This window comes from Alosa sapidissima, chromosome 4 (assembly GCF_018492685.1).
Source record: "Alosa sapidissima isolate fAloSap1 chromosome 4, fAloSap1.pri, whole genome shotgun sequence".
NCBI lineage: Eukaryota > Metazoa > Chordata > Actinopteri > Clupeiformes > Clupeidae > Alosa > Alosa sapidissima.
The window spans coordinates 13,196,627-13,223,432 of NC_055960.1; the positions used below are offsets into that span (position 1 = coordinate 13,196,627).

A 26,806-nucleotide genomic window follows, 5' to 3' on the forward strand; every position below is an offset into this window, starting at 1 on the left:
TTAGAATATATTGTGTATTTATTGTTACTGTTTGTATGAAAAATAGAGGGAGGGGGGGGGGGGTACAATATGTCTTGCAATATTTTGCAGTGCAATCCATGAATGGCTACAGCAACAATTCTTTAATTCATAATTTCAGCATTGCATAAGGTTCCCTTTCTAACACAAAGTAGGCTACTTAAAATAACACTGGTCTATGACCACACTCAGTCACACCAGTATGGCCCCATGAAACCCTTCATCTGGCACAACATAGAATATGTGAGATTGCATTTTGCTACCAGCAAGGGGAAAATGCTGTCCAGTATTGTAAACTGTAGCAGAGGCTTCTGCTGGTAAAAACTACAACCACCTCACAGTGTTTCTCAATAATGGAGAAAAAGTATTGCATAGTATACCAGTCATGTTAAGTGCTGCTAAGTTTCTCAAAACTTATATTTTGGAATTGTATATAACTGTGTCAATGAAAATATTATTCTTCATGACAAAACAATTTCATACCAATTAGCCCAACTAGACATATGACATACAAATGATATACATCCATGAAAGACATTACTCCTATTTCTGCAATTCAGTCATTTCATAGACAAATAAACCAATATTATTTCCTCATTTCCTAATCAAATACCAGAAAATTATTTTGATTCAACATTCCAGTTCTACCTCCAATTTAGGCTTATTTTGATACCATCATACTGGTAAAGAAATAAACAAACATAACTAATAACACAAACAGTTAACATTTAGGTGCACCATATATAAGGCATTGGCAATTATATTATTATATTGGCACTAAATCACTACTTGGCACAAAGCAGCATTTGATAGATATGCATATTGTGATGACTCAGCCAGCATATTCAAACGTGATTGTATAGATAAAGTGAAGATAAGGGCTTTAAGGCAAACCTTTCAGTCTACATTCACAGTCTACATTTCTGTCTAAAATTCTCTTCTGTGAAGATCCTGAAGATTGTGAAGAATGATAGCATAGCATTTGGTTCCAAAACCAGATTATAAAATAAAATCTGATGTGAGAATACTAAGTGACAAAAGCTTCTAACAGCATCTGGATACCTGCAATCAGCATACATCAATTATGATAAAAAAAATGTTTTTAAAAAAATATATGAGACAAAAATGATTATGCATTGGTTTCTAAAGTGGTGTATGTATAACAGAGGCACAACGTTTGTTGACAAAAAGAAACAAAACAGAACTGTGGTCTTCATCCCTGCTGCTCTGCGGTGAGAGGCACTTGTATCCTGTAAAGGCCAAGCTCCTCTCCAGCACTGAGGGTCCCACTCTACTTGGTAGCGGCAGGAGGGTTGACTGGAGAGAGCTTCCTCATCTTGAAGTAGGACACGAGCTGAGTGGGAACCTCGGCCAGGACAGTCTGGGCCAGGGCCTCCTTAGGAGCCTGGAGGAGGTGGAACACATCAGCAGGGATATTAGTGCAGTTACAGGACAGAGTCACTCTGGAATAGAACGTCCTGATCAAATTAAACATACACATTTCTGATATGGTGATGGTCGAAGACATGTCTTTCCAAATTCAGTTTTCATAAGCAATATGTATGACTGTCAAGATCAGTTAAACACAGGGACCTTTCATTATTACAGGCCCTGCCCAAACTTTATATAGTAACTACATGTGATTAAATATTTGTCCATGTTACAAAAAAAATGCTCATCATTGTGGAGTATTTGGGATTGAGGGTTAAAATTCGTACACTGGTGAACTGTCTGAAGGGCACAAACTGCACAATGTCTCTGGCCACGGGCTCTCCTGTCAGAGACTTGAGGACGCCATTGTCGCCGTCCAGGAACTCCATGGCCTTGAAGTCGGCCTCGCCCACTCCGATGATGATGATGGACATAGGCAGCTTGGAGCTGTTCACGATGGCCTGCCGGGTTTGGTCCAGGTCGGTGATCTCACCGTCCGTGATGATCAGCAGCACAAAGTATTGCTAACAGAGCAGATGAGAGAGAGAGAGAGAGAGAGAGAGAGAGAGAGAGAAAAACATGTAAAGGGAGATTTGTGTTTTATTCTGCTTTTGAAATGCCCTTAGTGACTAACCTCACTAGTCCTCATTACATTACTCAACAGTTCTCATCCGTCCTCATTCATGGCTAGCCAGTATGTAATCCACTTGTTGAGGATGAACCGTCCAGCATCCTCCCCTGTGTGGCAAGTCAAATGAGGTGAAACTGCTGGCGTGAACAGGACAGTGGATAGCTCAGCACAGAAACATGCACAGGAAGCTGCTGTACGTCCGGCCTCTGCAGCACTCAGCCCAGCTTCCTCTACTGAACTGCACTGCATCAGCTACCGCAGAGCCACAGGATGGGCTATGATGGCAGGGACATTCCCCGATTAGGTTTTAATGGCCTCGATCTGTGAGACTGCTCACTAGTACCCTCCGGTGGTCGTTTAGCTTCATCACCGTATCCGTCGAAATGTGCAGTAGGGCCACGCAAGTACACCTCGCTGCAGCCTGCGGGAAGGCTCAACATCAAGCCCCGCCCACATCCAACTCAGCCATGTTTTCTTTGCCTACGTCACTCCCCATACGCTTTGGCTTTACTAACCGACAGCCCGGTAGCGAATTATATAGTATATTGTTTCATATTAGATGATCTAAACTGATGATGTAGGCTAAACACAAATGACATTTCATGCAATGTGCATTTTTAACGTGCATGTTATTGTTTCAAAACCGGAAATCAAATGAACGAACAAGTACATGAACCCAATTACAATAGCTAGCCTAGGCCTACATGAAAAATTTACTGTGGTTGCATGAAATGCCATTTGTGTTTAGCCTACAGCCACAGCAGTGTGATCAAAATCAAATTACAGACTCCTGGAGGGGTGTGCTATTCAGCAAGATTTGTGATATGATAACTGTAAAAAAGCCAGAAATTCGCTCCAATTCAGCAAACAGAATTGTTTGCAGATTGCCTCATTGCTCGCCAAGATTGTTTACAATTTAAAACAAACAATGAAACATTTACACAAACATTAGACAAAAATATTCATACCACTAAACTGGCTTCATAGTGCACCCCCCCTGTTGTTCCTGACATAATACACAGTTCCTCTGTGTTGAAGTGAGAGCGATCAGAGGTCAGGTGAGGAACCATGCGACAGTAAGAGGACTGTCAGAAGGTAGGCAGACAAGGCTTCCACTAGTGAGCTAATGACACTGATTGGCTTGGGACTGACCGATGCATTTGGCTGCTGGGCGGCTGAGGCAGCGATGTTTGCCACGTGGTTGATGATGGGAGAGAAGTTAGTCGGGCCGTAGAGTCGAACTTGCGGCAGAGCCACGCGGTACGCATTCACGATTCCCTCCACTCCTGCAAAGCAAACCAAGCGACAAACACAAAACATACATGCACAAATCAGTGCTGGTCAAAGTACCCTATGGTGAACATCAACAGACAGCAGAATGAACAAATAGGTCTTTACTGTATCTACTGTTCATGACTGACTGACCTTGGCAATAGGGACTGCTGGGATTGAAGTTCAGTGCAAACTCATGGGAGACCTGCAGTAAATTAATTTCATTACATTCTGTACAAACCATAGACTGTATATATAGAACTGGACAGTGTGGCTGCATTCTACAGTGTTCTATGGAATTGAAGCCGCCGAGGCGACGCCATCTTGGAAAATTTGGAGCCAATTTGAAGTGCGGCTGCGCAGCAAAAGTTGAAGCATGCGCAGTGAAGAGGAGTCGCAGTCAGGCACGCCCACTCAGTTGCCACTCAGCGAGTTAAACACGCCCCTTGTCAAGTGAAACCCGCCCCCTTCTCCTTTCCACAACGCAGGTTGACTCGGCGCAGAAGGCTAGCTGGCTGGATGAATTTTGCGGCTGTGAGTTAGCTAAACAGTACAAACAACTATCGGTTTGTTCTTGTCTGGTAAGTGTTGCGTATCAACTGAAAAGTTTTTTTTTGTCTATTGGTGTTCTTAAATACGTCTAAGAGAGCTTATTATGTTGATTATAGACTGTGACAATTTAGTATGGTGAATACTAATGAGCTAACAACAGAAATACGGACAGCGAATTAGATGCTAACGTTAGCAGCTACATTAACGTTACCGTTAACGGGAGGCTAAGTTAGTCGTTGAAGTGAAGATTAGCACACAGCTCCCGTAACAGTCGATGCATGATATACTTGGTTTAATTAGTTGTTGCTGTTTTCAAATATCTCTATCTTAATGTATGCCATCTCAACATGGAGTAACCATTGACTGTACATGGGGATTAATAACATTAGACAGTCAGTACAGTATATGATGTGATAAAGCAACGGTATAATGTGATAAAGCAACGCACGTTAACGTAATGTGAAGCATGGACCTCATCAACCCGTCATGTTAATGTAACTACTAGCCAGTTTGCCAGCGTTGCATTTTTTCTAACGTTAACGACAGACACCTCTGTTAGAGCTACTTCTGTGATGGTAGGTCGGTAGCATAGACTGTAAAAAAATAGATCGGTAGGTCGGTAGTTGTAGACCGCATAAGTGAATGATCAATAAATGAAACGCCTGCATTAAACACTACGCCAAGAACCAGTCACTTCCCAGGGATATCGGTGAACATTTGAGAAAGACCTTAGTTGGTCATCTAACGTCCATGATCAGTCATACTGATAACGTTATTTTTCAAGCTGACGCAAGTTAATAACATTCACACCGCATATTTAAATGTGTAGTTAACATTAGGTAGGCTGTGAAGTTTATTGCACACACATATTTAATTAATTGGTATTACTAGTGGTGTTGAGTGCCTGATTAGATGCTTTGTAATGTTGTAAAATTGTCTGACTAACTTTATTGTAACTTTCCTTTTTGCAGGTAAGATATGGGTGATGGCTGAATGTACTGGAGGTGGCGGCAAGGTGGTCTCCATGATCTACATTAGTCTGCAAGCAAGGGAATGCCTACGTGAAGTGGTTTGGCTGGAGTGGTCTGAGGTGGCATGTCCTCCCCCTTTCTCCAAGTCCCCTGACATCCATCTCCCTGACATCACCCACCGTCACTGGATCAACATGAAGCCCCTTATACAAGGGACATGGCACAGCACCACTACGTTCTGAAAACACATGACTTTCAATAACTTGCGTGGCACCAAGAAAAGTCTGCCGCTGCTCTGAACCTTCTGTTAATGTGACATCATTCATACTTGAGTCTGTACACATCCCTTTGTTTCTATTTTCTTTTCTTCTTCTTTTCTATTGATGTCACCCAAACTTCAACTTACTGTATGCCCCTGAACTCACACAAATTGTAAATTGCAATGCGCCTTTTAACCAGTGGTGTAGTCTAGTTGTAGTGGTGGGTATACTGTGAGCAACCCCAAATGTTATTAAATACGTATCCTTGCCTATTTTAAATGGGTATACTGAGATGATGATGCTTTTTAAATGGGTTTACTGTGTAGTCCTGTGTATCACGTAGACTATACCATACCACGGTCATTTAACTGCCTTGGTATTTAAGTCAGAGGCCATTGCTTAGTATTTAACTGTAGCCTACACAAAGATGTAGACGTTACTAAAATAATAATTATTTGTTGATACTAAATCAATATTGAATGTTTTTTTTTTATTATTTCTTTTGTGTGATATATCATTCAGAATGCTGTAACATGACTGGTCTTCAATCAGCCAGAGGACACATCGTAACTCCTCTCCTAGTTACTCTCCATTGGCTCCCTACAGTAGCCAGAATTAAATTTAAATCTCTCACTTTGGCCTATAGGACACTGACTGGATCTGCTCCTTGTTATTTTAATTCAATGATCAAGATATACATCCCCAACCGCCCACTGCGGTCTTCTGATGAGCTTCAGTCTTAAACGCTAGGTCAAATTCAAGACTCTTTTCCTCAGTGGTTCCATGTTGGTGGAATGAGTTGCCCAGTGCTCTTCGTTCTTGTGATAGTTTTTGGTCTTTTAAGCACTTCTTATACATTATGGTTTGTATGCAGTAGTACTGTTTTATTTTCATTATAGGCTGTTGATTAATTTGACATTTTTTATTATTGATATTCTCTTTAATGTAGTCTTACCATGTTTTTGATATTATTGATTGAATGGGCAGTATTATATTGTTTTGTATTTGTTAAGGGTAACCATAACCATCATCATCATAATGTGGTATTTTCTTATGCACTTGAAACAAAGAATAAAAATGTTTCTTTAAACGTAGTACCACTTTAAACACATCACACACTGAACAGCAAAGTAGCTTCCTGATTATGTGTAAAATGTTTACAGAGTATTCTGATGTAGTAGGTCCATGTTCTCATATTTTTACAGCTGACATGAAGGCTGCAGTATTACATTTTTTATTTATAATGGAGCACCCTCTCTGGTGAAAGACTAGCAAGCCTGTGGTAGAGGCATACGATTACAGATATATTGAGAGAGCCTATCAATGAGTTGTCACAGTTTTCAATTTAGACGTATTATTTTGAAATGGGGTACGTCTATGGGAGGATTTACACATCACTGGGAATACCTGATCAAATCATACCAATGCAAAATGCTTCTCCAGCAGTGCAATCGCAGGTAACAACGATACCTTAACTCAGCATTTTCAGATACCGCTGTTATGAGCATACTAAGCAAATTGTCCATTTGTAACTTTGAATCCTACCTCACGTTAAGCTATGGTCCAATAATGTGTTCACTAAAACACAAGTAAAGTTATTTGTCGGGCTGATTCATAAAGGGGCATACCGAGGTTGTCGACCTAGCAGGCTAGGTGGCGTTTATTGCCATTCACAAAACTTAAGCAAGAGTTAACGTTAATGAAACTTAACATCGCCTTCTCCAGTGACAAAGTGTATTCAAATGAAGTTGCAACGATGATTGCGGTAATCACTGGTTACGTTAAACCATTTGAAACAAGTAGGACTGTAAATTATGGGGACTATGGCTAACGTCACTTCGGATCAATATAGCAGAGCCCTTTTACTTTACCTATCAACTGGCTAATGCTAGCATGATGTAGCATGCTATGAGCTAATATACTTAGCATCTACGAAAGAACAGCACATATCTTTTTTCACAAAGAATCTGTAACAACTAACAACGATGTCTCTTACAAACAACTACACAATGTATGACTATCAATATGTATTTAGTCAGACTGTGATAAGATATAGCCTAATGATAATAACAGCAACACTTATTTAGGCTAGATTATGTGTCGAAATCAGGTGTTGTTAAAATAAGTGAGCGATGACGCGGTAGTGTCTGCAGCCAGCCAGCTGTCAATCATAGGTGTAAACACGCCCTTTTAGATTTGTTAATATAACATTAAAAAAAATAATTTCAGCGAGAAAAGAAAAATTGTGTGTATTGAAGCATCTTGAAAACTATTTTTTCGAATAAAAAGTTGTTGATACAAAAATAGTTTTAGATGAGAAAAGTGACACGGAAAGTTGGCTACTTGGCCATTGAAATACATGGGGATGGGCGGAGTTACACATTGTACTGCAGCCAGCCACCAGGGGGCTCTGGACTAACGCTCGCATCACTCTTAACAGACGGCACACTGTCCAGTTCTATATATACAGTCTATGGTACAAACAGTTCACCTGATGACATAACTTCCAGACTATCAAGAGCGCAGTTTGGTAAAACGGAAAATATTTCTATATGTTTCTGTGTATTCTACGCACAATGTTTCTGCCATAGGTTTTGCCTGTTTCTGTTAGAAAAAAAACAAGATACATAGAATGCATTCTACTGCGGGGATTGAAGTTCAGCACAAACTCATGTGAGACCAGCAGTAAATAATTGCTTTCATTACAGTCGGTGTAAACAGTTCAGCTGATAGCCTTGTTCTTTGCTATCAACTAATATTGCAATGTATATATGTACCTGGAAATTAGGTGGAACTTGGGCACCAAATCCAAAGGCAGGGAAAAGTTTATCACTAAAAGTACAAAAAAAAACAGTCACTGAAATTAAATGCAGCTTTAAAGTTCTGAGAATGAAAAATTCTTTAAAAATGCATGTGTATTCCTGTAACCTACGATACACCTGTTGATACTGGTGAACCATTTTTAAGGTAACGCCCCAATACTAAAAAGGAAGGTGGGGGGGGGGGGGCTTACGTGTCATAATCCTGCACTACGAGACCCACGGACCAGATGGCAGACAGGTACTGGTTGAGTCCATCTGGACTCATGTAGTGAAGTGAGTCGGGAGACCGTGGGTCGCCGTTAGAGCCAGTGAAGTCAATGCCCACCTGAGGACCACACACAACCATTACTATAGTAAATGGGCAATTCCATGCAAAGGTCATCCTTACCATGGAATACGCAAATAGAACTGTTGTTAAAATCTTCATTTAGGTCCATATTTTATTGTTTGTAACTGATCTGATTGAATTTGATGGAGAATTACACTCTTTTTACATCAGAAATATGGTGTGCAACCATACCAGAAACAACATTTCACACATGGTAATATTATACATATTTAAAAAGTGGATTAATGGACCCAAGGTTCAAACAAATTGTGTCATTTGACAAATTCCAGATTGACAAGGGAATGGTAGAGCAATGTCTATGCTCAGCTTGCCTTTAAGATCACAACTCCTTACATTTGTAAGGCTTTTGTTTTTAAGTCAGCAAGTTCCATGGCCATATCACATCCATAACGTTTTATAGGAAAAGGTTATGCTACACATACAGTGTTGATGCGACAATGTCCATAGTGTCTGTGCAAAGCTGATTTATCTCAATGTAAAGTGTGATGACCAAATTGTGCCCCTTTCTTACTTTTAAAACCTTTAATGGTGCTTTATGGATGTGACGTTATGGATGTTACATAATGTGAATTTACAAGACTGGAGACTTTATTATACCTCAAAGTCGATAAAACGTCTGTTCTGGTGGCATGTCAGTTTCAACGCATTTCACCTTAGTGTTTACAATTGACATTTCAAAGATTATTAGGTTGATCAAAACCACAGGGAGGCCTTGCCTAACCATTAGCAAAACAAACATAATATTAAAATACCTCCAGTGATTAGCCTAGCCATAGCCTATTTTCAAGTGGCCTAATAACGAAAATCTGAGCGATTATCTTCCCGTAACTGTCATACTGTTGTTGTACAGTAACTGGATTATCGTGTTAGCTGGTGAAGATGGCTGACTTTGCAGCTGGAGTTAACATAGCAACCTCCTGTTGCAGATCTGTTCAGCCTGCCGTTCACGTCTGCTTAACAGTTTAATTTTAAATGTGACGCAATATGCCAGCATTTGAAGTGTCAGGTCCTCTCTAGCTAATACCCACAGAGTAACATGAGTAACGGCAGCAATAAACTAGATGTACCGCATAGCGGTACAAAATATGACCGCCTATCAGTCCTGCATATTCTCTTCGCAAAAATAAATCACGCTTGTCAATTTGTCTCCCTCTCCTACTCCTGCAACTCATGTGCATGTAAATGAGTATGTGCATATGTGAGTTTCTTTTGTTTATAAGAGTGTGTGTGTGTGCGCATGTGCGTATGCGTGCCTGTGTTTGTGTGTTTATGTGTCTGCATTCATGTGTGTGTGTGCTTGCCTGTCTGTATGTGTGCGACTGTGCGTGCGTGCGCGTGCGTGTGTGCACGTGCGTGTGCATGTACTTTATGTGTGAAAATCACAAATGAGTGGGTATGGGTTAGGTTAAAGCGGGCTCTTGAGACTAACATACCATAAATATTTTGTCATCTTGGGTGCAACGGTTCAGGTAGGGCTAGTTATTTAGCAGGCATGAAAACGAGTCAGGGGTGAAAAAGGTGAGATAGGCGCGCGAAGAGGGAAATGGGCGTTTCATAGCAAAACAAATACGAGTGACATTGTTGCCAATAGTGCATAGCTTCCATGGAGTATGAAGTTGCCTAAAACCAGAGATTTATAAAAAAACAAAAAAAAAACTACAAAATTACTAATTTTTACAGAAAAATACCTTTATTTCTTCTTTTTGGCTTGGGCCTAAGTGTGAAGGGGCACACTTGCGCTGTTTGGCAACATGCTTCAGCCTGGCCCTCCTCTCCTCCTCAGTAATATACATGAGTTTTCTTTCTTTATTTATTTATTTCTTTGTGCCTTAAGTTCAGACATTTCTGAAGATTTCATAGGCCTAATGGACACTACATAGACTATTAGAATAAGTCTGAATAAGGTCTGAATATTTGTTGGACCAAACCAGGTAATAAATAAACTTGGGTAGGGTAGACTAGGCTTTAATTTGTAAAATTGGTTTGACATGTTTTAACCTGCAGCCTAGGCTACTTACAGATTGTGGCATTGTGCTAGTGTGTTTAACCAACCAATACGTTGTGTAAACAGTGTTCACATTACATGTTAAACCCTACAGACTAGGCCTACTGATCAGGCCACGTTTTTTAAAAGAGCGCATTACCATGTCAAACGCTGCTTTTGTTTCTGAACTCGACAAAACGCACCAGCCCAGTTTAGGAGCATTTCATTAAACTATTTAGTTATTCACATTAGCCTTTGCTATACTGATAAAGTATGCCAATTTGCTTCACCTTTTGTCGATCTAGATGGCTCAAACTGCACGTATTCTTCAACAAATGAACTCGTTATGTCTATATTTCTGTCCAATATCGCTAACTTTAACAGCCGCTACGTTGCTACACCAATCTCAACGTCTTTTTCTGACAGAAGTTGAAAGTTTCAACTAGTCCACCTGTGACATCAATAAGAATCTCTCCTCGCCGGGCTCACATTCCAGCTGACAGTTCAGACCATAGACAGTAAAAGAAAGGTTCAGACGATATCTGTAGTCACACAGACAGGAAGGCTATTCCAGCGCAAGCGTTCTGTTCGCGTTGCATCCGCGGCAAAAATTAGCTTCCACTGTTGAATAGGCTAAATGCATAGGGGCTGCAGTCGCATAATCGTTGCTGGATCAGACAAGTTTTTAATTGGGCTCTTGTCTTACAATGCATCAAGATGCATTCGCGTCTGCGCGTGATTTGTATACTCAGTTGTAACCCCATACCCCACCCCACCACAATATTTTCTCATCGGATCTGTGCGAACCACGTAAGTCCCCTATTTTGGATTCAAAACGGCGAATTTCGCCGAAAGGTGAGGAGTTTTCATGCCTGATTTAGGGGAGTGGCCACCAAGTTTCATGTTCCCTAGTGTTTCAGTAACCCGGGAATCACTGACCAAAAAAATGAATAAATTTCTTTTTTATATTTTAAATGACTTGTCCTGATTCTTCCTGTGGATCTTAGTGGGCACAGAGGAAGCAAAAATGTCATCGCTAGTTTTTCATGATTGCTATTTCAATTGTTTCATATCAAAATTCACTACTTAATTATGTGTTTTATGTAGTTTGTCGAGGACTGGTTCAGACATGTCACATCCATAACGTGAAACCGTCACATCCATAACGCCAGTTTTTCCTACATAATGCATTACGAAAATGACGCATAGTTTCAAAAACACACTTTTTGTGTTCATTCAAGTCTCCTTCATGCTACATATATCATAGTTTTGGCAGTTTCCTTCAGTTTCCTTTGTAGAAAACCTGTAATCTCTCACAAAAGTGTGTCCATTTTATGTCACACACATCCATAACGCTGATAAAATGCCTTGTATTCTTAGGATGAAATTGATTATATTAAATTTGAGGATTTCTCAGTATTCAGAGGACAGAGGTTACATTAAAAGTTATGCAAATTAATTCACTGATACTAATTTTGCCCCCACTCTAAGGCATTTTGTTTACCAATATGAGTCCAAATGTCACATCCATAACGCTGGAACTGCCCAAATACAGAGTGAATATACAGTCACCACCAACAACATCAACTTCACCACAATCACCACCATCACTGCCCTCATCATGATGATTACGTTATTTATGTTGGCAGGACAACTAGAGTGAGAAGTCAAGTTTATGTTTATCAGACAATTCCCAGGGAATTAAATCCAAGAACCTATAACTGCTACTGCAAGTGTAAAGCTACAGTAACAGTTAATTGAAACAAATGACAACAAGGGGCCTATATTGCATGGGGCATGAGGGCAGCAGTTTCACTGATCCCTTACCGTGAAATTGATCTGGCATCCTCCCATGATGTAATCCAGGAAGGAATACTCCATGTCCAGCTGAATTGTGATATAGAAATAAAATGACTAAGAACACTGGTATTCTAAGAAACAATCTGCATGGCATCTCAAAAGAGGCTACCGCATACCGTGTGTGTGTGTGTGTGTGTGTGTGTACATACCTTACAGGTTTTCACACACACCACACCCGAATTCTTGTAGCTCTTTTTCTTCTTCTGTTTCTCTGGGTGAATGCAGTCAAACTCCACCTGAGAAAGGGACATGAGAGTGGCCAGGTGAACATCTCACAAAGCAGAACTAAGAAGTCAGTTATCAAAACAGAACTGCTTTCAGACCAACAATGAATAAGCAGTTTGATAAAACAGAAAAAAATAGTTCTGTCTAATAAATGTAAATGTTTCTGTGCATTCTATGGATTATGTTTCTGCCATAGGTTTTGCCTGCTTCTGTTAAAAAAAAAAAAAAAACAAGATGCATAGAATACCTTGGATTATCTTTAGCAGTACTTGTGTGAACTTTGACCGAATATTTATATAAACTAATATAAGATTCAAGATAAGGGTCTAATAGACTAACACATATAGAAAGAAGGTGAAAGACAAAAAGGATTCCCTGTCTCACCGGTGAGCCATGGTCTGCTTTCAGAAGATCTTCTACATTAGTTTCAAAAATGCCAATAAGATCATGCGAGCCATCACTATCATAGTCAGAGCAATGGACCTGGTGAAAAGGGAAGGGAAGGACAGAAGAGAAGAAAAGAAAGGAAAGGAGAAGTTGGTGAAAGAAGAATATAAAGGCTGGTCCTGCTCACCGCGTGGTCTTTAACCTCCAAGAGCTGCGCGGTAGTGCAGGTAAACTCTCCTATCATATCTGAACTGGTGTCTTCATCCTTATCATAACAAGTCACCTGCCAGCCACACAAACACACTGGTCATTCCTAAAGCTCCTACAGTGGAGTTTTCCCCTTTTACACTTTCACCCCCACAAAGCACACAGACTTTATTTTTCCCTTTTTTCACATCAAAACATGAACAACATTAATGTAATGCACATCCATATTCACCAAACGAAATGTTACTGAACTAAAACAGAAGGTACGGAACATGGACATGTCACGGGTATGCAATACAGGGTCTACTTTAACTTCCCGGGTGGCTGATGGTTTGAACTGTGTCCACATTTCAAAATAGTCACTGTGAAACTGACTGATAACAGGCTGATATTTGTTTCACACTCCTACCTTGATAGGCTTGTTTAAGTCTCCATTGCAGAATGTGTGGAGAGACACATTGAATTTCTTCCAGGAGGGATTCAAATTGTTTTTGACAACCTTGAAGGAAAAAGATTAGCAAATTACAGTCATGGGAAAACATGAGGAAGGATGACACTGTGTGCACAAATATATAGTCTATGACAGTGTACAGGACAGATAGCTAGATGCTAATAGAGAGTACAGAAATAAATCTGGAAGAAGAAGTGTTGCTCTTGTGAAATGGATACTTTCACATACGTACTTCTGTTCTGTGGACCAGTTGCCACTTGCCGTCATCCTGTTTTTTGAAAAACTCCAAAAACGGATCTGATTTCCCAAACAGGTCCTGCAAATAAGGATTGTACAAGACAATTTTCACTGCTAAGAGCAAAGGGCACTGTTGTCACATCACAGCCTTGGATCCACAAATAAACAAAAAGGGTCACAACACTAAAGCAGGACTGTCGGTTCTCAATATTTCATGAGAAACTCAACACTTTCACAGTCCCACACAACATTAGACTCTCACAACCTCCGGCACTGCATGTCAACTTCAGACTAGGAGTTTCATCTACGTAAGAGTAGAAACTCAATCTTTCTCCAAGGCATCCCTCATATTAGTAACACTGGGATAAAGCGGGTCAGTCCTACCTTTTTGTCCAAGCCTTTGGCCTCCATCTCTAGGACAATGGCTCTGTTGTCTTTGATCTCCTCAGCAGTGATCTGCAAACACACAGAAACATGAGGATATGGCAGATGAGATAAGTAAGGGCTCTCACTCTCCTTGGGAAGCATCTCCCTGTGCTATGCCCTACCAACGTTATTCATGAATGTAAATGCATAATAAGTTCCAATGCAGGTGCCTTATGATGAACAATGAGCCTGCTTTTCACATCCAAATGTGATTTAACCCATGATTTTGCTATGACAGATGAGCAGAACTTTCTAGTGCTGACTTGTTTTACAACAAGAATCATCATCATTCCATATACCACTTCATTTGCTTAACGGTGCTAGAGCCCTTTATCAGACGTCCACTATCTCAAAGGTCATGAAACAGGCATTTGACTGCCAGGCAGCAGTAGAAATATGCCAAGCAAAGACTCCTTAGTACTCGAATTCTCTAGAAAGCCCGAGAATATTTGAATACTAACAGTGATGGTGCCTTTCCCTGCAGGCTTCCCTTTCTTCAGCTCCAGGGGTCTGGTGATCTTCTTACTGGACACAATCTGTAAGACACATTCACCAGCAACAATTAGCTGAAGAATCATACCAGAAAATGCTACAAAACCACATCTTGTAGTTTTACATCCTGCTGAAAAGAGCAATTTCTCTAATCAGTCTACCCAACGGCCAATAAGTCATTATTTAAAAAAAATTCTCAAGCAGCAGAGGTAATTAAAATATGTTGATGAGTTTAACTTGGTGCTGCTTGGTGAGTTTCATGTTACTGTTACAGTGACTAGACTTCATGATTTATAAACATCTGAAGAAATAGGTGTGTAGATTTCATGTAATGGCAAGTCACCCCAACATTCCTCTGTTTTAAAAAAAAAAAAAAAAAAAAAAAAAAAAAAAAACACACCTCACCTGACCCAAAGTGCATTCAAACCCTCCGAGGTAGTCATCATCTGACAGGTCCACGCTTTTATTGTCTATGTCATATACACCCAACTTCAGCTTCTGTACTTTCTCAAAGTGGTAATCAAGCCGTAGTTTTTTGGAGAACTCTGGATCCTGACAATTCTTCACACGTTCTGTTCGGTCCACCTGCAGTGGTATAATGGATGCAATCCCAATGACTGACCAGCGGCCTCAAATATTTTAGAAAACACTTGACACCACTAACACATAAGACTAAGTTTGATGCACTAGAGTAATGTCAGAATTTTACATCAAGAATATGTGTGTTTCAAATGCATTACAATAACTGCACACCTATACCATTAAGAAACTTATATATATATATATATATATATATATATATATATATATATATATATATAAAAAAAAATACCAACCTCTGTCCATGAGTCACTTCCAGTACTTTGCAGTAAAACGCATAGCGGGTCAGATTTTGATCCAACATCTTTGTCAATAAGATTATTGCAGGATATGGAGAGCTCAATTTTTGATACACACTGGGTTGCCATCTGAAAAAGAGGAGGGGTAAATACATTTAATATATATTATATTTCTTTAGAGGAACAAGAAACCCCCTTAGTGGACAGAAATTGTCCATTAACAACGGTCATGTGTAACAGGATATTCAAAAATAACCCGAAAGGCTGCTTGATAGGTGTAGCGGTCGAGAAGTGCAGAAGATTCACAGACAAGGCAAACTATGCAAGCTGATACCATGCATGCCAATAGGCCATCCATAAAATGTATGCAACATGTACTTAAGGCTAAAAGCCTACTACATGGATGCACTGCTCTGAACATCCGTTTCGTTTTCAACAACCAACACATCACATGTATCCGATTTGAAACACATAATATAGCTATAATAACTTCGGAAGTACACCGAACAAGTGGAGCCTTCTAAGATTTTTGACTTTTGTAACTAAAAATGCGAACTGAAACTCGTGAAAATCCTGCCAGTCCATTACGGATGTCAGGATCACAGCTAACGTTAACGTTATTCAGAAAACGAATGTCGCTCTTATTTTTTAACACAACGTAGACTAACCATAGACCAAGCAGAGTCGGCTATACAAGATCACAAACGATACTGTACCTTTCAGTTTGAACAGAATTGTTAAGATATTCTTGGCACAGTCAACATCAGAGACAGAACAGCAAATGTGTTGATAATTTAAGCAGAGGGTGTGGCAGGCTGTCCCCTGACAAGTCACTGCATCACGATTGGCTCAACAGCCCATATCCTCCAACAGCCTGCATGAATGCATTTTCATTGGACAAGAGAATATGCCAATCAGCAGGCAGGCTCGTGTAGCGCAGGAAGTGGTTTCCAAACCTCCGTGCGAGTGTGCGTATGAGTCATTCAGCGGTTAACAGGCGTGTAGGCTTCAGTGCGAAATATAATGAACGAAACCAATTCGCTTTTATAAAGTCCTGGAAACTACAGTGATAGTTTTTCTACACAGCAGGTTAGCTCTAAACCTTTTCGTTTAAAAGGCAAATTTGCCTTTTTGCCTTGTGCTTGTGGAACCCCGAAACTTCAAGCATCCATTAATCCCCCTTGCCATGAGTTGAGGCCAATGCAACACTCAGACTTGTCATATATCCAGCAAAGTTTAATATTCTGACAAATTCTTAATGCCGTGTGCTAGATCCAACAACCAGACATAAACTAAAAAAAATAATTGCTAGCCAGTTATGCCAAATGAACACAAAAGCACAACAAATGCCAGACAAGTGAGCACTGAAGCCATGGTTTATTAGTTAGCCTAATGCACAAGGTCACTATACCACCTCACTCTGGTTCCTCTTTTTCGTAAAACAGCATGTCATTAATCACTGACAGTGAAATTACATGATGGACTACTTTAAATGTACAGCTGTTCATGGGGCTAGATCCATGATTTAGAGGAAAAATACAATTATGCAGTGGATCAGACGGTGAAAAGCAGGGTCGAAAAACAAAAAGGGCACTGCTCATGACATGAGGCCACCTCACACAAAAGCTACAATGTATCAAGTAGGGTATGCTTAAATCATTTTAATCCTTAAATCACCGTTTTATTAGGCAATTCAGATCCAGAATTATAAGCCCTCTGATGAAACAAAAAGTGAACAGAAATGCCTTAAAGTGTTAAGCTGAAAATAATGCAACCTAACTATTCTGGCATGATATGAAAGGAAGGGTGTCATTTGTTGTGTCTGTGTGTCTCCACCAGTAGTGCATAACTTACACTACTGGTCAAATTTACTTTCAGACAATGTAGAGGGTCCCCATATCTCAGTCCTCTATACATGATTATTTGGATACCACTGGTGGACTCAGGGGGAGCACCCCTCCTGGTGCTCCCGCAACTTTTCAACCATGGGGGCACTAGGACCCCCTGCTCCCCTTCGGAGTCCACCAGTGAGGAGATATACATACTACACATCTTCCCATCAAATGTGATCTATTTTTTGTGCTGGTACCACTTCAAACAGCGCAAGGCGGCACTTGCAGATTTTACCAAAAAGTAAGTTTAATGAACAAAACCTTTTATTAAAGTGTCTAAAATTAAGAAGGAAAAACAGAACTGTGCATCACAGTTTTAGATGATTTTGATGATGACAGTCACTTTCCTCTCCATCACCATCAGACTGATGCACAGTTCTTATGTATCTCAACAAGACAGTTTTTCACATCGTTACATTCCACATATTAGCATGTATTTTCCTTTTTCCTATACCAAAGTGAGGTATTGAACACCTGCTTTGCTGGAAAAAAATATAAAAAAAAATCTTAAATGGTGCTATTTATAGTTTTTAGACTTTTTTGTAACATAAATTGCACCACAAAGTTTACAGCTTTCATGGGAAAAGGCATCATCTAAACTCATCACAGGGAATCAAATTGAGAATAAAATGTGATTCCTTCCTAAGTAAAACCCTTTAAAAGCTTAAAGTAATTTGCACAGCTCTCCCGACCTGTTTAGTTTGTTTCGGAAATGTTCCATGGTATATTTGGAAAAAACAAACTGTGACCAACAATATAGCATATAGCAGAAGAATGCGACAATCTGCAAATTATGATAACTAAAGTTACTTACCTTTGGCGTGAACCAAAAGTGTGATTTTCAGTGCTATACATCTCTGGGGCTGAATACTCTGAGCAGTTATTCAATCCACCAGTTTAAATGAGCACAATCAGCATATCTTTCATCAAAACCAAAGCAACAGAAGCATGTTCAAGTATCCTCTATGATTACATAGCCACACACTGAAAAACCTAGACCTGGTCCCACTAGTGCAATGCTTGCCTCTCAAGCCAGAGGAGACATTTCTCCTGTTTGCAGTAACAATCACAGCCATATTCAGCCAATACATTTGTGTGGGTGCATGCATTCGGTCAGGATACTGATCATGTTCCTTGGGTCAGTCTCAACTGAGTCATCAAATAAAATGTGATGACTGTAAGGGTGGGATTAAGTTGCTACTGTTTGATTTTCACTGCTCATCCAAAGTCACTGAGCTCAAGGTAGGGCATTTGCTGTGCACTTCAAGCAAAGGCTATTCTGCAATCCTGTCCTTGCAAGGAAACCCACTAAAGGGTTGGTTAAAAAAAAAGCCACTGTGTGCCTTTTAAAATGGAGTTGTATTTCAACTTCATAAAAGGGCACTAAAAGTACAGCCTTATATGTTTTTCAGACATAGTACAGCTGATGTGACCTGAAAATCTATTATTATTATGTGTGTACTCTTAATGTGCATTAGTCATCTCTGAACAAACTTAATTTTGTTCATTCATTCATTTTAAGCACTTTGCTTCTACTCACCGCAATAGATCAACATTGTAAGGAGAGCTCAGACTGAGTAACAACTGGTCAAGCTATAGGTAACAAAGCTTCATCTTCATACCTTGTTTGGTGTATGAAAGCAGGGAAATGCTCAGCAGCTCTTTATTTTTCTTCTTTTCGGAAACCATAAAGAGAGCAATGAAACACAGCAAAGGAGAGGCATACAGTACCTTCAGATGCATCATTTCAGGAATGTCATTTTATTGACAAAATAAGTAGACTGAACAGTATGTACACAACTGCAACACAAAGCTGGAACTAAAAAGTCAAAAAATAAAAAGGAATCAAACAATTAAACTGGGTTCGAGAGCACTAAAAAAAATGACATTCCAACTATAGTCTACATCGTAGCAGAAAACAGCGGACTTGAAAGAAAACATATCGCCATAAGGAAAAAAGCCATCATATACACAACGCATCACATTGCCATATCAGAACTCTTGCAGGGACAGGAAAAGAAAGTTGGTGCATTCATAGAGACAGCATTTCTTTTGAGTCCTCGGACATTAGCACGCAATCCCACAAAAGCAAACACTGCAGCACACACTTGCGTTAGTTGATTGTAGAGAAACATGAACCAAATAGAGCAATGCGTAACCCAATGTGAGCTCTGTGCACACGCAAATCATGGCAGCATTTGATGTACACCAATTTTGCAATAAACCAATCACAAAAATACAACAGTGAAGACATCAGAAAAGTGATACAGCATAATTGCCAATAAAAAACACAGCACAGCATTTTACACTTGCAAAATATCAGCCTCATCCCCAGCAAAGTTCTAGCCCCAGAACACTTGCACTTCACATGATTGAAGAGTAATCAGTCATCCAATGCTTGTTGCCATCATAAAAATGTTCATGTCGCGATGTGTCAGTTCATCTTGCTAAACTTAGATATTTCATTTGTTTCCTAGTCTACATGACAAGTTCATATACTTTGGTAAGGAACTAAGATGTTGTTCAGTGTTACGTAGGAAAAAAACTTCCCTTCCAATGCAGTAAAACAAATGTCATTAATTGAAGATGCCAAATTCCCAAAATCATAGTCTATCCCAAAGTTAACTTTACTTTCCTTGCTCCAATAGGCCTCTCATTCAAATCCATGACTGCAGACATAGCCTCGTCATGGGACTCAAATGCAACCATCGCCTCGCCAGTTGGCAGGCCTTTTTCACTGAACTGAAGGCATACGGAACCCGGCAGCACTTGATAACCATAGAAAAAATCAAGTATCTCATCTACGGTAACTGTGAAGGGCATATTTTGAATCTTGACAATGGTAGGCCGAGGGTTACTGGGGCCACTGCCCCCAGACGGCCCCCTCAGATTGTCCGAGGCGGACCCAAAGGAAGGTTGAGGTCCCCCAGTGGGGCCTTGTCCACCTCCTCTGTTGTGGTTGCCTCCCTTCCTAGACCCATTATCGAAAGGCGGAAGGCCTCTCAGACTCTCCGGGCCTCCCACAAAACCAGGAGGTCCATTGCTACCTCCTGGTCGGAACCCTGGTGGCTCAAGAACTGGACCGGGCAAGTGAGCACCGACCAAAGGTGGCGGCACACCAAGCGTGACATCTCCCAAAGTGGCGCCAAGAGGTGGCAAGGGAGGGGGGCCAGCAAGACCATTGCCTGGGGCAGTGAAAGGAGTTACAAAAGGAGGACCGTTACTTAGGCTTCCTACACTGTTTCTGAGGAAGTTGAACTCCTCTCCACTCATGGCGGGATAAGCATGCGCCTGGGCCTGCACTTGGGCTTGGACTTGAGCCTGGGCCTGAGCCTGCACTTGCGCATGGACATTACCTTGAGATTTCTGCCCTCTCCTGGACTGAGGCGGTGGGTTTCTTTCTATTTCCTTCATTTGGTCAAATGTGACCAAATGAACAAAGGCATCTCTGCCATTAAGCTTTTGTCTATGTAATCTTTCTGCTTTAAGTGCTTCTTCTTCAGACTTAAACTGCACTATTGCTTGGCCAAGGCCATTGCCGTTACTGTCAACTAGAACTTTTAAGGTATCCTCAAACAACTGGATTCCATTCAAGAAGAGACGCACATCCTTCTTGGACACATTGTATGGGATATTTGAGATGTGGGCACAATTTCTTGGGTTTTTTCCTCCTTCTGTAGAACTACCTTTCTGATCACCTTGGGAACCCTGCATCCTTTTGCGAATGGCATCAATCTTTTCAAACATAGCCTTCTTAGTGATGGGATGGACCTGTATGAACCGACTACCCATGTACTGCATATGGCACCCAAGGGCAGCTTTGTAGTCCATCTCATTTCTGAACTCTACAAAACCCTCCCCTGTTGCTCTCCCGTTAGGTCCATAAGCAATGTAAATGCTATCTTCAACAATGTCCAGGTTTTTGAAAAATTCAAATATCTGTTTGTTTTCAGCTTCGTATGGAAGCCCTTTCAGATACACACAAAATTCTTGCTTATGTGGAGACCTGGACCTCGCACGTTCACGTCCTGAAGGAGATGCAGAACTCGAACTTCCACGTCGATGGCGGTCCTGGTCTGCATTATGACCAGGTTTGGATTGGTTTTGGCCAAGGATTCCACTGCCACACTCTCGCCACTGCCTCTCAGATGCTGGGGTTATCTCCACATATCTTTGACCTAGCATTGCTGCACCTCTTTTTATTGCCTCAAAAGCATCCTGGGGTGCAAAGAATTTAACTAGTGCTCGACCGCTGCTCCTGCCCATGTTATCTCTAATAAGACGAACGTTTTCGACAGCCAATCCATGGAAGAATTCTCTGACTTCTAACTCGTTTGCATTAAAGGGAAGGCCTTGCAGGTGGACGTAAAAATCATCAGGGTTGGTAATCGATGGCTTCAAGTGAGCCTGCAGATTAAGGGGGTTAAGGTTCATTGGGTTGAGGAACATGTGATTAGGGCTTCCCAGAGACAAATGCGGTCCGGATGTAGCGAGACCAGGTCCGACTGGGGGAGGGACACCGGGGTTAAAAGGAGGCATTGCAGACAGGTGAGGCATGTGAGACATTGGAGGTACAGGTGGCACTGCAGTCAAAGGGGAAACTGTTGGCACGGAGGGATGGGATGATACAGGCGGTGGACCTGGCAAGGGTGGCATAGAAGGCATGGGTGGTATGGACTGCATGCTGGGCAAGGGTGGTATGGGTGGTGGTACAGAGTTTAGGGAGGACATGGCAGTTGTCATGGTTGAACCCATCGTGATGCTGCTGCTACTGAAGTTATTGTTGAAACTGGGCATGTTACCCATGCTAGTGGTGGCAAAGGTGGAAATGTTTTTGTTGCTAATTGGCTCATGTGCAGAAGTAGCTGTGGTGGCAGTCGCTGATGTATTACTGAAACCTTGAGCAGTAGTGGGCATGCTACCTCTACCACTTCCACCAGAGGTGGCAGGGGGGCCTGGTCTGTTACCGTTTCCTGCTGCTCCCTCTACACTGCCAGCTTCAAACCGCCTGCGGCTAAGCTCAATCATGTTCTGCATTTCTGTCTTGCTACTTAGTAACAGTGATACCTTTGAACCTTTGATGGACCCCCCTGTTCGCATCATACCAAGCCTGGCATCTTCGTCTGTGGCGAAAACGATAAATGCTTCACCATGTTCACCCCCTACAATATGCACCCCACCATCCGGGATGGTCAATCCAGAGAAGAAATGGCGAATGTCCATGGTCCCTGCCACAATGGGGAGACCCTGCAAGCGGATGACCACAGCCATGCTGAGGCGTTACAACACACACCTGCAGGTGAAAGAAGGCATCGGCTGTCAGACTAGGATAAAAGGAGAGTAAAAATTCCACACACAGACACATGTGGGCACAGACACACACACACACACACACACACACACACACACACACACACACAAGCAGTCAACAAACCATCAACAAATCCAGTAAGACGCATGGTTAGGTCCCAATGAACCAAATAACATTTAAATACTTTGCTGACATTTAAACACTGAAATTTCTGCAATTTAGGCACCGTGTCATATTGAAAACAAAACATTAAACAATGATTAACAGCAATCAAGCATCATTTAATATCTCACATGCTTTTCCCTCTCAATTCTCAAAAATGCATCCAAACTTGAAGAATCTGTGTGTCAACTGATATTCTCTTACCCTTAATAAATCTTTAAAAACACATTATAGCTCATTAAGAGCTTTGCCAAGTAGGCTAATCAAACAATAGCCTATAGTCTGAAAATCCTACTGAAATTGTCTTTAAATACCCTCATCTTGTTAGATTAACATTGGTAAAAGCTGCGTAGCCTACTAATTTCAAAAAACATTCATCATCTAAAGGTAGTAGGCTTCAATCTCACTACAGCCAGCAACATAGGCTACAGTTATTTTTCTCCTTCTTTGAGCCCAGTTTAAAACATGTTGGAAGCCATGGGCTCAATTGTTCTGGACCCATTACATTTAAATTGGCATTGTGCTGACAAGCACGTACCAAAATCCCTGTTATATTATCATTTTCAAATTTGAATCTTGCTAGAGATTTCCTGATAATTAATTTGACACATTAAAAAAACAAAAACAAAAACAAATGGACAGTGTGCTTTAATTCAAGCCAAAATTGTAGAGGAGCACATGCCTTCTTCAGAGCAGTATTGGCCAAGTGTAATCGGACAGGCAAGGGACAAATTACACAGAGGAAGCAAATCAAACGTCATTGTCAGCTGTTACTAAGCCCAGATGGAGCAGCCTCTTCACAAAGCAAATGCAAATACAACAACATGCACTTCACTGAAGCTTGGTTTAAGTTTAAAGCTCGTTTCACAGAGCATTCAAACTTGAGGAATACCAGACTCCTTCAAGCAGCCTACAAGTTGCACAGGTCTGGCCAAAACCACTCTGAATAGGTGAATTTCTCTTCATTTGGAAGAAAAAAGGGTGGACTACTTTCCGATCACTATGCTTACCTTTTGCTAAAAGAAGCGCTTCTTTATTGGGTGTACTGGATACCCAAGCCAATCCTGACGTCAATCATTTAAAATCAACTCTAGACTGTAACAAAAGAATAAAATGAAGCAAATGTATGAATTCAAACAGCAGACAAAAGTGGGATCGTCCACGTTCACCTCCAGACACACAAAAACACATACAGAGACAGTCAACACCAGCAACAGCTTATACCAGCTTCTGTTTGCAGCGGAGAGATCATGACCATAATTCAGTTGTGTGACCCAGCACATCTTTCAATGGCAGCTTTGCCAGTAGCCAAAGAGCAGTTGAATTTAATGCACAAAATACACATACTGTTGACCAGTGTTGCACACAGAAATGCATTAGAGAAAAATAAACCAACATGCTGAAAGATATTTCACTTTGAATGTCAAACCAATTCAAGTGCTTGAAAACATATTGTGGGCAAGTCTCAACATAAACAATGAACAAATCAATACAAGGCGGCCTAACCAACAGATTCCAAAATCTGTCTTCTTTCAAAGAACTGAGCCTTGACAGCTGTTCAAGACTAGGCTCATTAAGGGAGTATAAAATAGACAATAAATAAAAGTGATTGGGGTTTGAACCAAAAGAAATTTGAGCACAGTAAAAGGCCAAGTTGTCATGCAGAACTAAACCCATGTCTTATTTCCAAGATGGCCTAAACTAACAGAATACCTAAATGTTTCTCATAACTTCCCATTGAAAATATTACATTTTCCAAGCTCTTTAAATATTACAAACCACTACTACAGCTTCTACTAGAGCAAATACGTATGTGCACATTTTAATTACAAATTGAAAGGTGTCATTTTGGATAAATTCAAAGTGTTGCTGAGTGACACCGAACCTCACAATATATAGCCTAATAAACAAAAGTGCAAAAAAAAAAAAAAAATGGTTTACGCTTTTTCCGTTTTGTCAACATCAATAAAAACAGTGAACCATCCTTTGTTTTGAAAACACCAGTGTCAAACAACAGTTTGGGTAATATATTCCACCTGCCAGATGAAGCCCTCTCCACAGCTTAACTCACCAACACAGGGACTCAACACTAGACCAGAAAACTACAATTTCAGCACCACCATAAGAAATTTCTTTATCACATTAGGACACAAGAACGAACAAGGTGCAACAAACAAGCAAACGAAGTGTGGGTATCATCCTTGCTAGGTACATCATAAACGAATACCCACAGAAGCATTGTGTTGCCACTAGCCTACATTATGACAACCTTGACTCCTGAATATGGACCTGGGCTAAACTGATTTTGAACCAATACAAATGATACAAGCTAGACTTCTCAACCACCTGAGGCACAATGCTGCACATCACAATCAACCCATCCATGCAGCAGGAAGCTTTATCCATCATCAACAACAAACACAGAAAATGAAAGGAAGACTGATAATTTCCCATGGTAAGCTCAAACTTCACATTTCTTTATACACCAATGTCACATTCAATGTGACACCAGCCAATTGTTTCTCCTCAACAACCAGAATTCCACTTTTTTGGAAGAGTGACAAAACTGCCAACAGCATTCAAAATGACCTCATCTTCCTATTGCTGATTCTTTAGCAACACTGTGCAGTCAGTCACCAGAATGACTTCCCACATGCACAGTAGTTCCAAGTTATACCACACAGATCCAGTGGTATTGGATTTAAAACAGCCTCATGTTTAAGCTAAGACTGGCACCAAATGCATTTGATGGCTCTCGTTCCTTCCGTTGAAAATCTCAGGAACAAAATTTCAAGAAATGTAGCTGATGAATTTCTCTTTTGCAACAACGCAACAAAGTTCATTAGACATTAGAATAACAACTCAAAGAGTGCCATCTGCAAGAAGAAACAACTCAATACGTGAGCACATTCAGGTTAGAGTGCGTTGATGCACTGCATTGAATGGACCTCCATTGTTTGGGACAACACAATCAAAACATCCTGTTTCACATCACGGCTCATGTAGCTCATCACATTGGCTGTGGAATTTAGGCACAAGCAAAAAATAAACCAAGCTGGCAGCATATATTGATTATTCAAGTTAAAGTACATTGCTTAAGGAAAGCCATGAGCTCAAGCACAATGCTAGAGATCTAGCTGGACCCTGCTACAAACGCAGTGCAAAAAAACTACCAAATGTTATCTCCATACAGAGATGGGTGGATATCTGCTTCTTTCGGAACCTGCAGCAAACTTCCCTTGCATACATCTACTACCACTTATTGCCATCATACGCCCAACAAAGAGATATATAATTGGAAACATTTTAGCTTAATAACTTCTTTGCAGCCCTACCGATACCTGACGTTGGCTAGCTGCGTGAAAACGAGGGTTTGCTAATATAACAAATCAGGGAATACAAAATGCAACCACGCGCCCAACTCGCGCTAATACTCAACCTGTACACAACCTCTTAATATAAAATTACTGATTGCACACACAATTGATCACCTAGCCAGCTATTCTAACATAAGGCCTGAAGTAGCTAACTAGCTGTTTAAGTAGCCAGCTAGGTTAGCTAGCTGATGAAGAAGCTTGCCACCTAATACAGCGATACTGATGCTAGGCATTTTTTCCTGGTGGCGCATGTTAAAAATTAGACAGTATAATTGCCCTTCAGTAAGTTCCTGTGCTTTGCATAATCTTACCGAAATTATCTGTTAAAACAGATTTTATATTTTATAGAAGATGTCTGGCAGTTCTTCCACCACCGTGCTTTCTTCGGTCTCAAGATGGAATCACAAAATGTCCGTCGCATTCATAGGACAGCTTTGTCGGTGACGTCACATCCATATACCCTCCCCGTCCAGTTCATGCTCCCTTCCCCTAAAAATCAAGATATTTAATAAATACATGAAAAATAGAGGAAAATATTGGATTTGTTAGATGCTTGCGGACAGCTATGAAATATTCACATACAATTACATGAAAATAGTAAATTAAACATAAATAAAGTATGTGTGCAAAGCTGAAGTAGGCCTACTTTT

The 26,806-nt window shown here is 40.6% G+C and overlaps 2 protein-coding genes across 6 annotated transcripts; both read right to left on the reverse strand.

Annotated features, from left to right (window-relative positions):
- cpne1 (copine I) lies at positions 1 to 26,571 on the reverse strand. 4 transcript variants are annotated; one of them, XM_042089138.1, is made up of 16 exons: positions 26,468 to 26,571; positions 15,412 to 15,543; positions 14,981 to 15,160; positions 14,545 to 14,619; positions 14,042 to 14,113; positions 13,653 to 13,736; positions 13,379 to 13,468; positions 12,760 to 12,858; positions 12,300 to 12,386; positions 12,118 to 12,177; positions 8,149 to 8,282; positions 7,913 to 7,967; positions 3,506 to 3,557; positions 3,233 to 3,366; positions 1,737 to 1,973; positions 1 to 1,423 (listed from the first exon to the last, which is right to left on the reverse strand). In XM_042089138.1, the coding sequence occupies exons 2-16, from the start codon at positions 15,541 to 15,543 to the stop codon at positions 1,310 to 1,312; spliced, it is 1,605 nt and encodes a 534-aa protein (XP_041945072.1). In that variant the 5' UTR covers positions 26,468 to 26,571; the 3' UTR covers positions 1 to 1,309. The 4 variants fall into 4 exon arrangements, with proteins under 4 accessions (XP_041945072.1, XP_041945075.1, XP_041945074.1 ...); XM_042089141.1 differs by lacking the exon at positions 12,760 to 12,858 and adding an exon at positions 12,950 to 13,045; XM_042089140.1 differs by lacking the exon at positions 26,468 to 26,571 and adding an exon at positions 23,790 to 23,873.
- rbm12 (RNA binding motif protein 12) lies at positions 19,039 to 26,554 on the reverse strand. Of its 2 annotated transcripts, none has more exons than XM_042089134.1 (2): positions 26,468 to 26,554; positions 19,039 to 22,599 (listed from the first exon to the last, which is right to left on the reverse strand). In XM_042089134.1, exon 2 carries the CDS (start codon positions 22,575 to 22,577, stop codon positions 19,917 to 19,919), a length of 2,661 nt encoding a protein of 886 aa, XP_041945068.1. In that variant the 5' UTR covers positions 22,578 to 22,599; positions 26,468 to 26,554; the 3' UTR covers positions 19,039 to 19,916. The 2 variants fall into 2 exon arrangements, with proteins under 2 accessions (XP_041945068.1, XP_041945066.1); XM_042089132.1 differs by lacking the exon at positions 26,468 to 26,554 and adding an exon at positions 23,790 to 23,874.
- Positions 26,572 to 26,806: the final 235 nt, after the last annotated feature.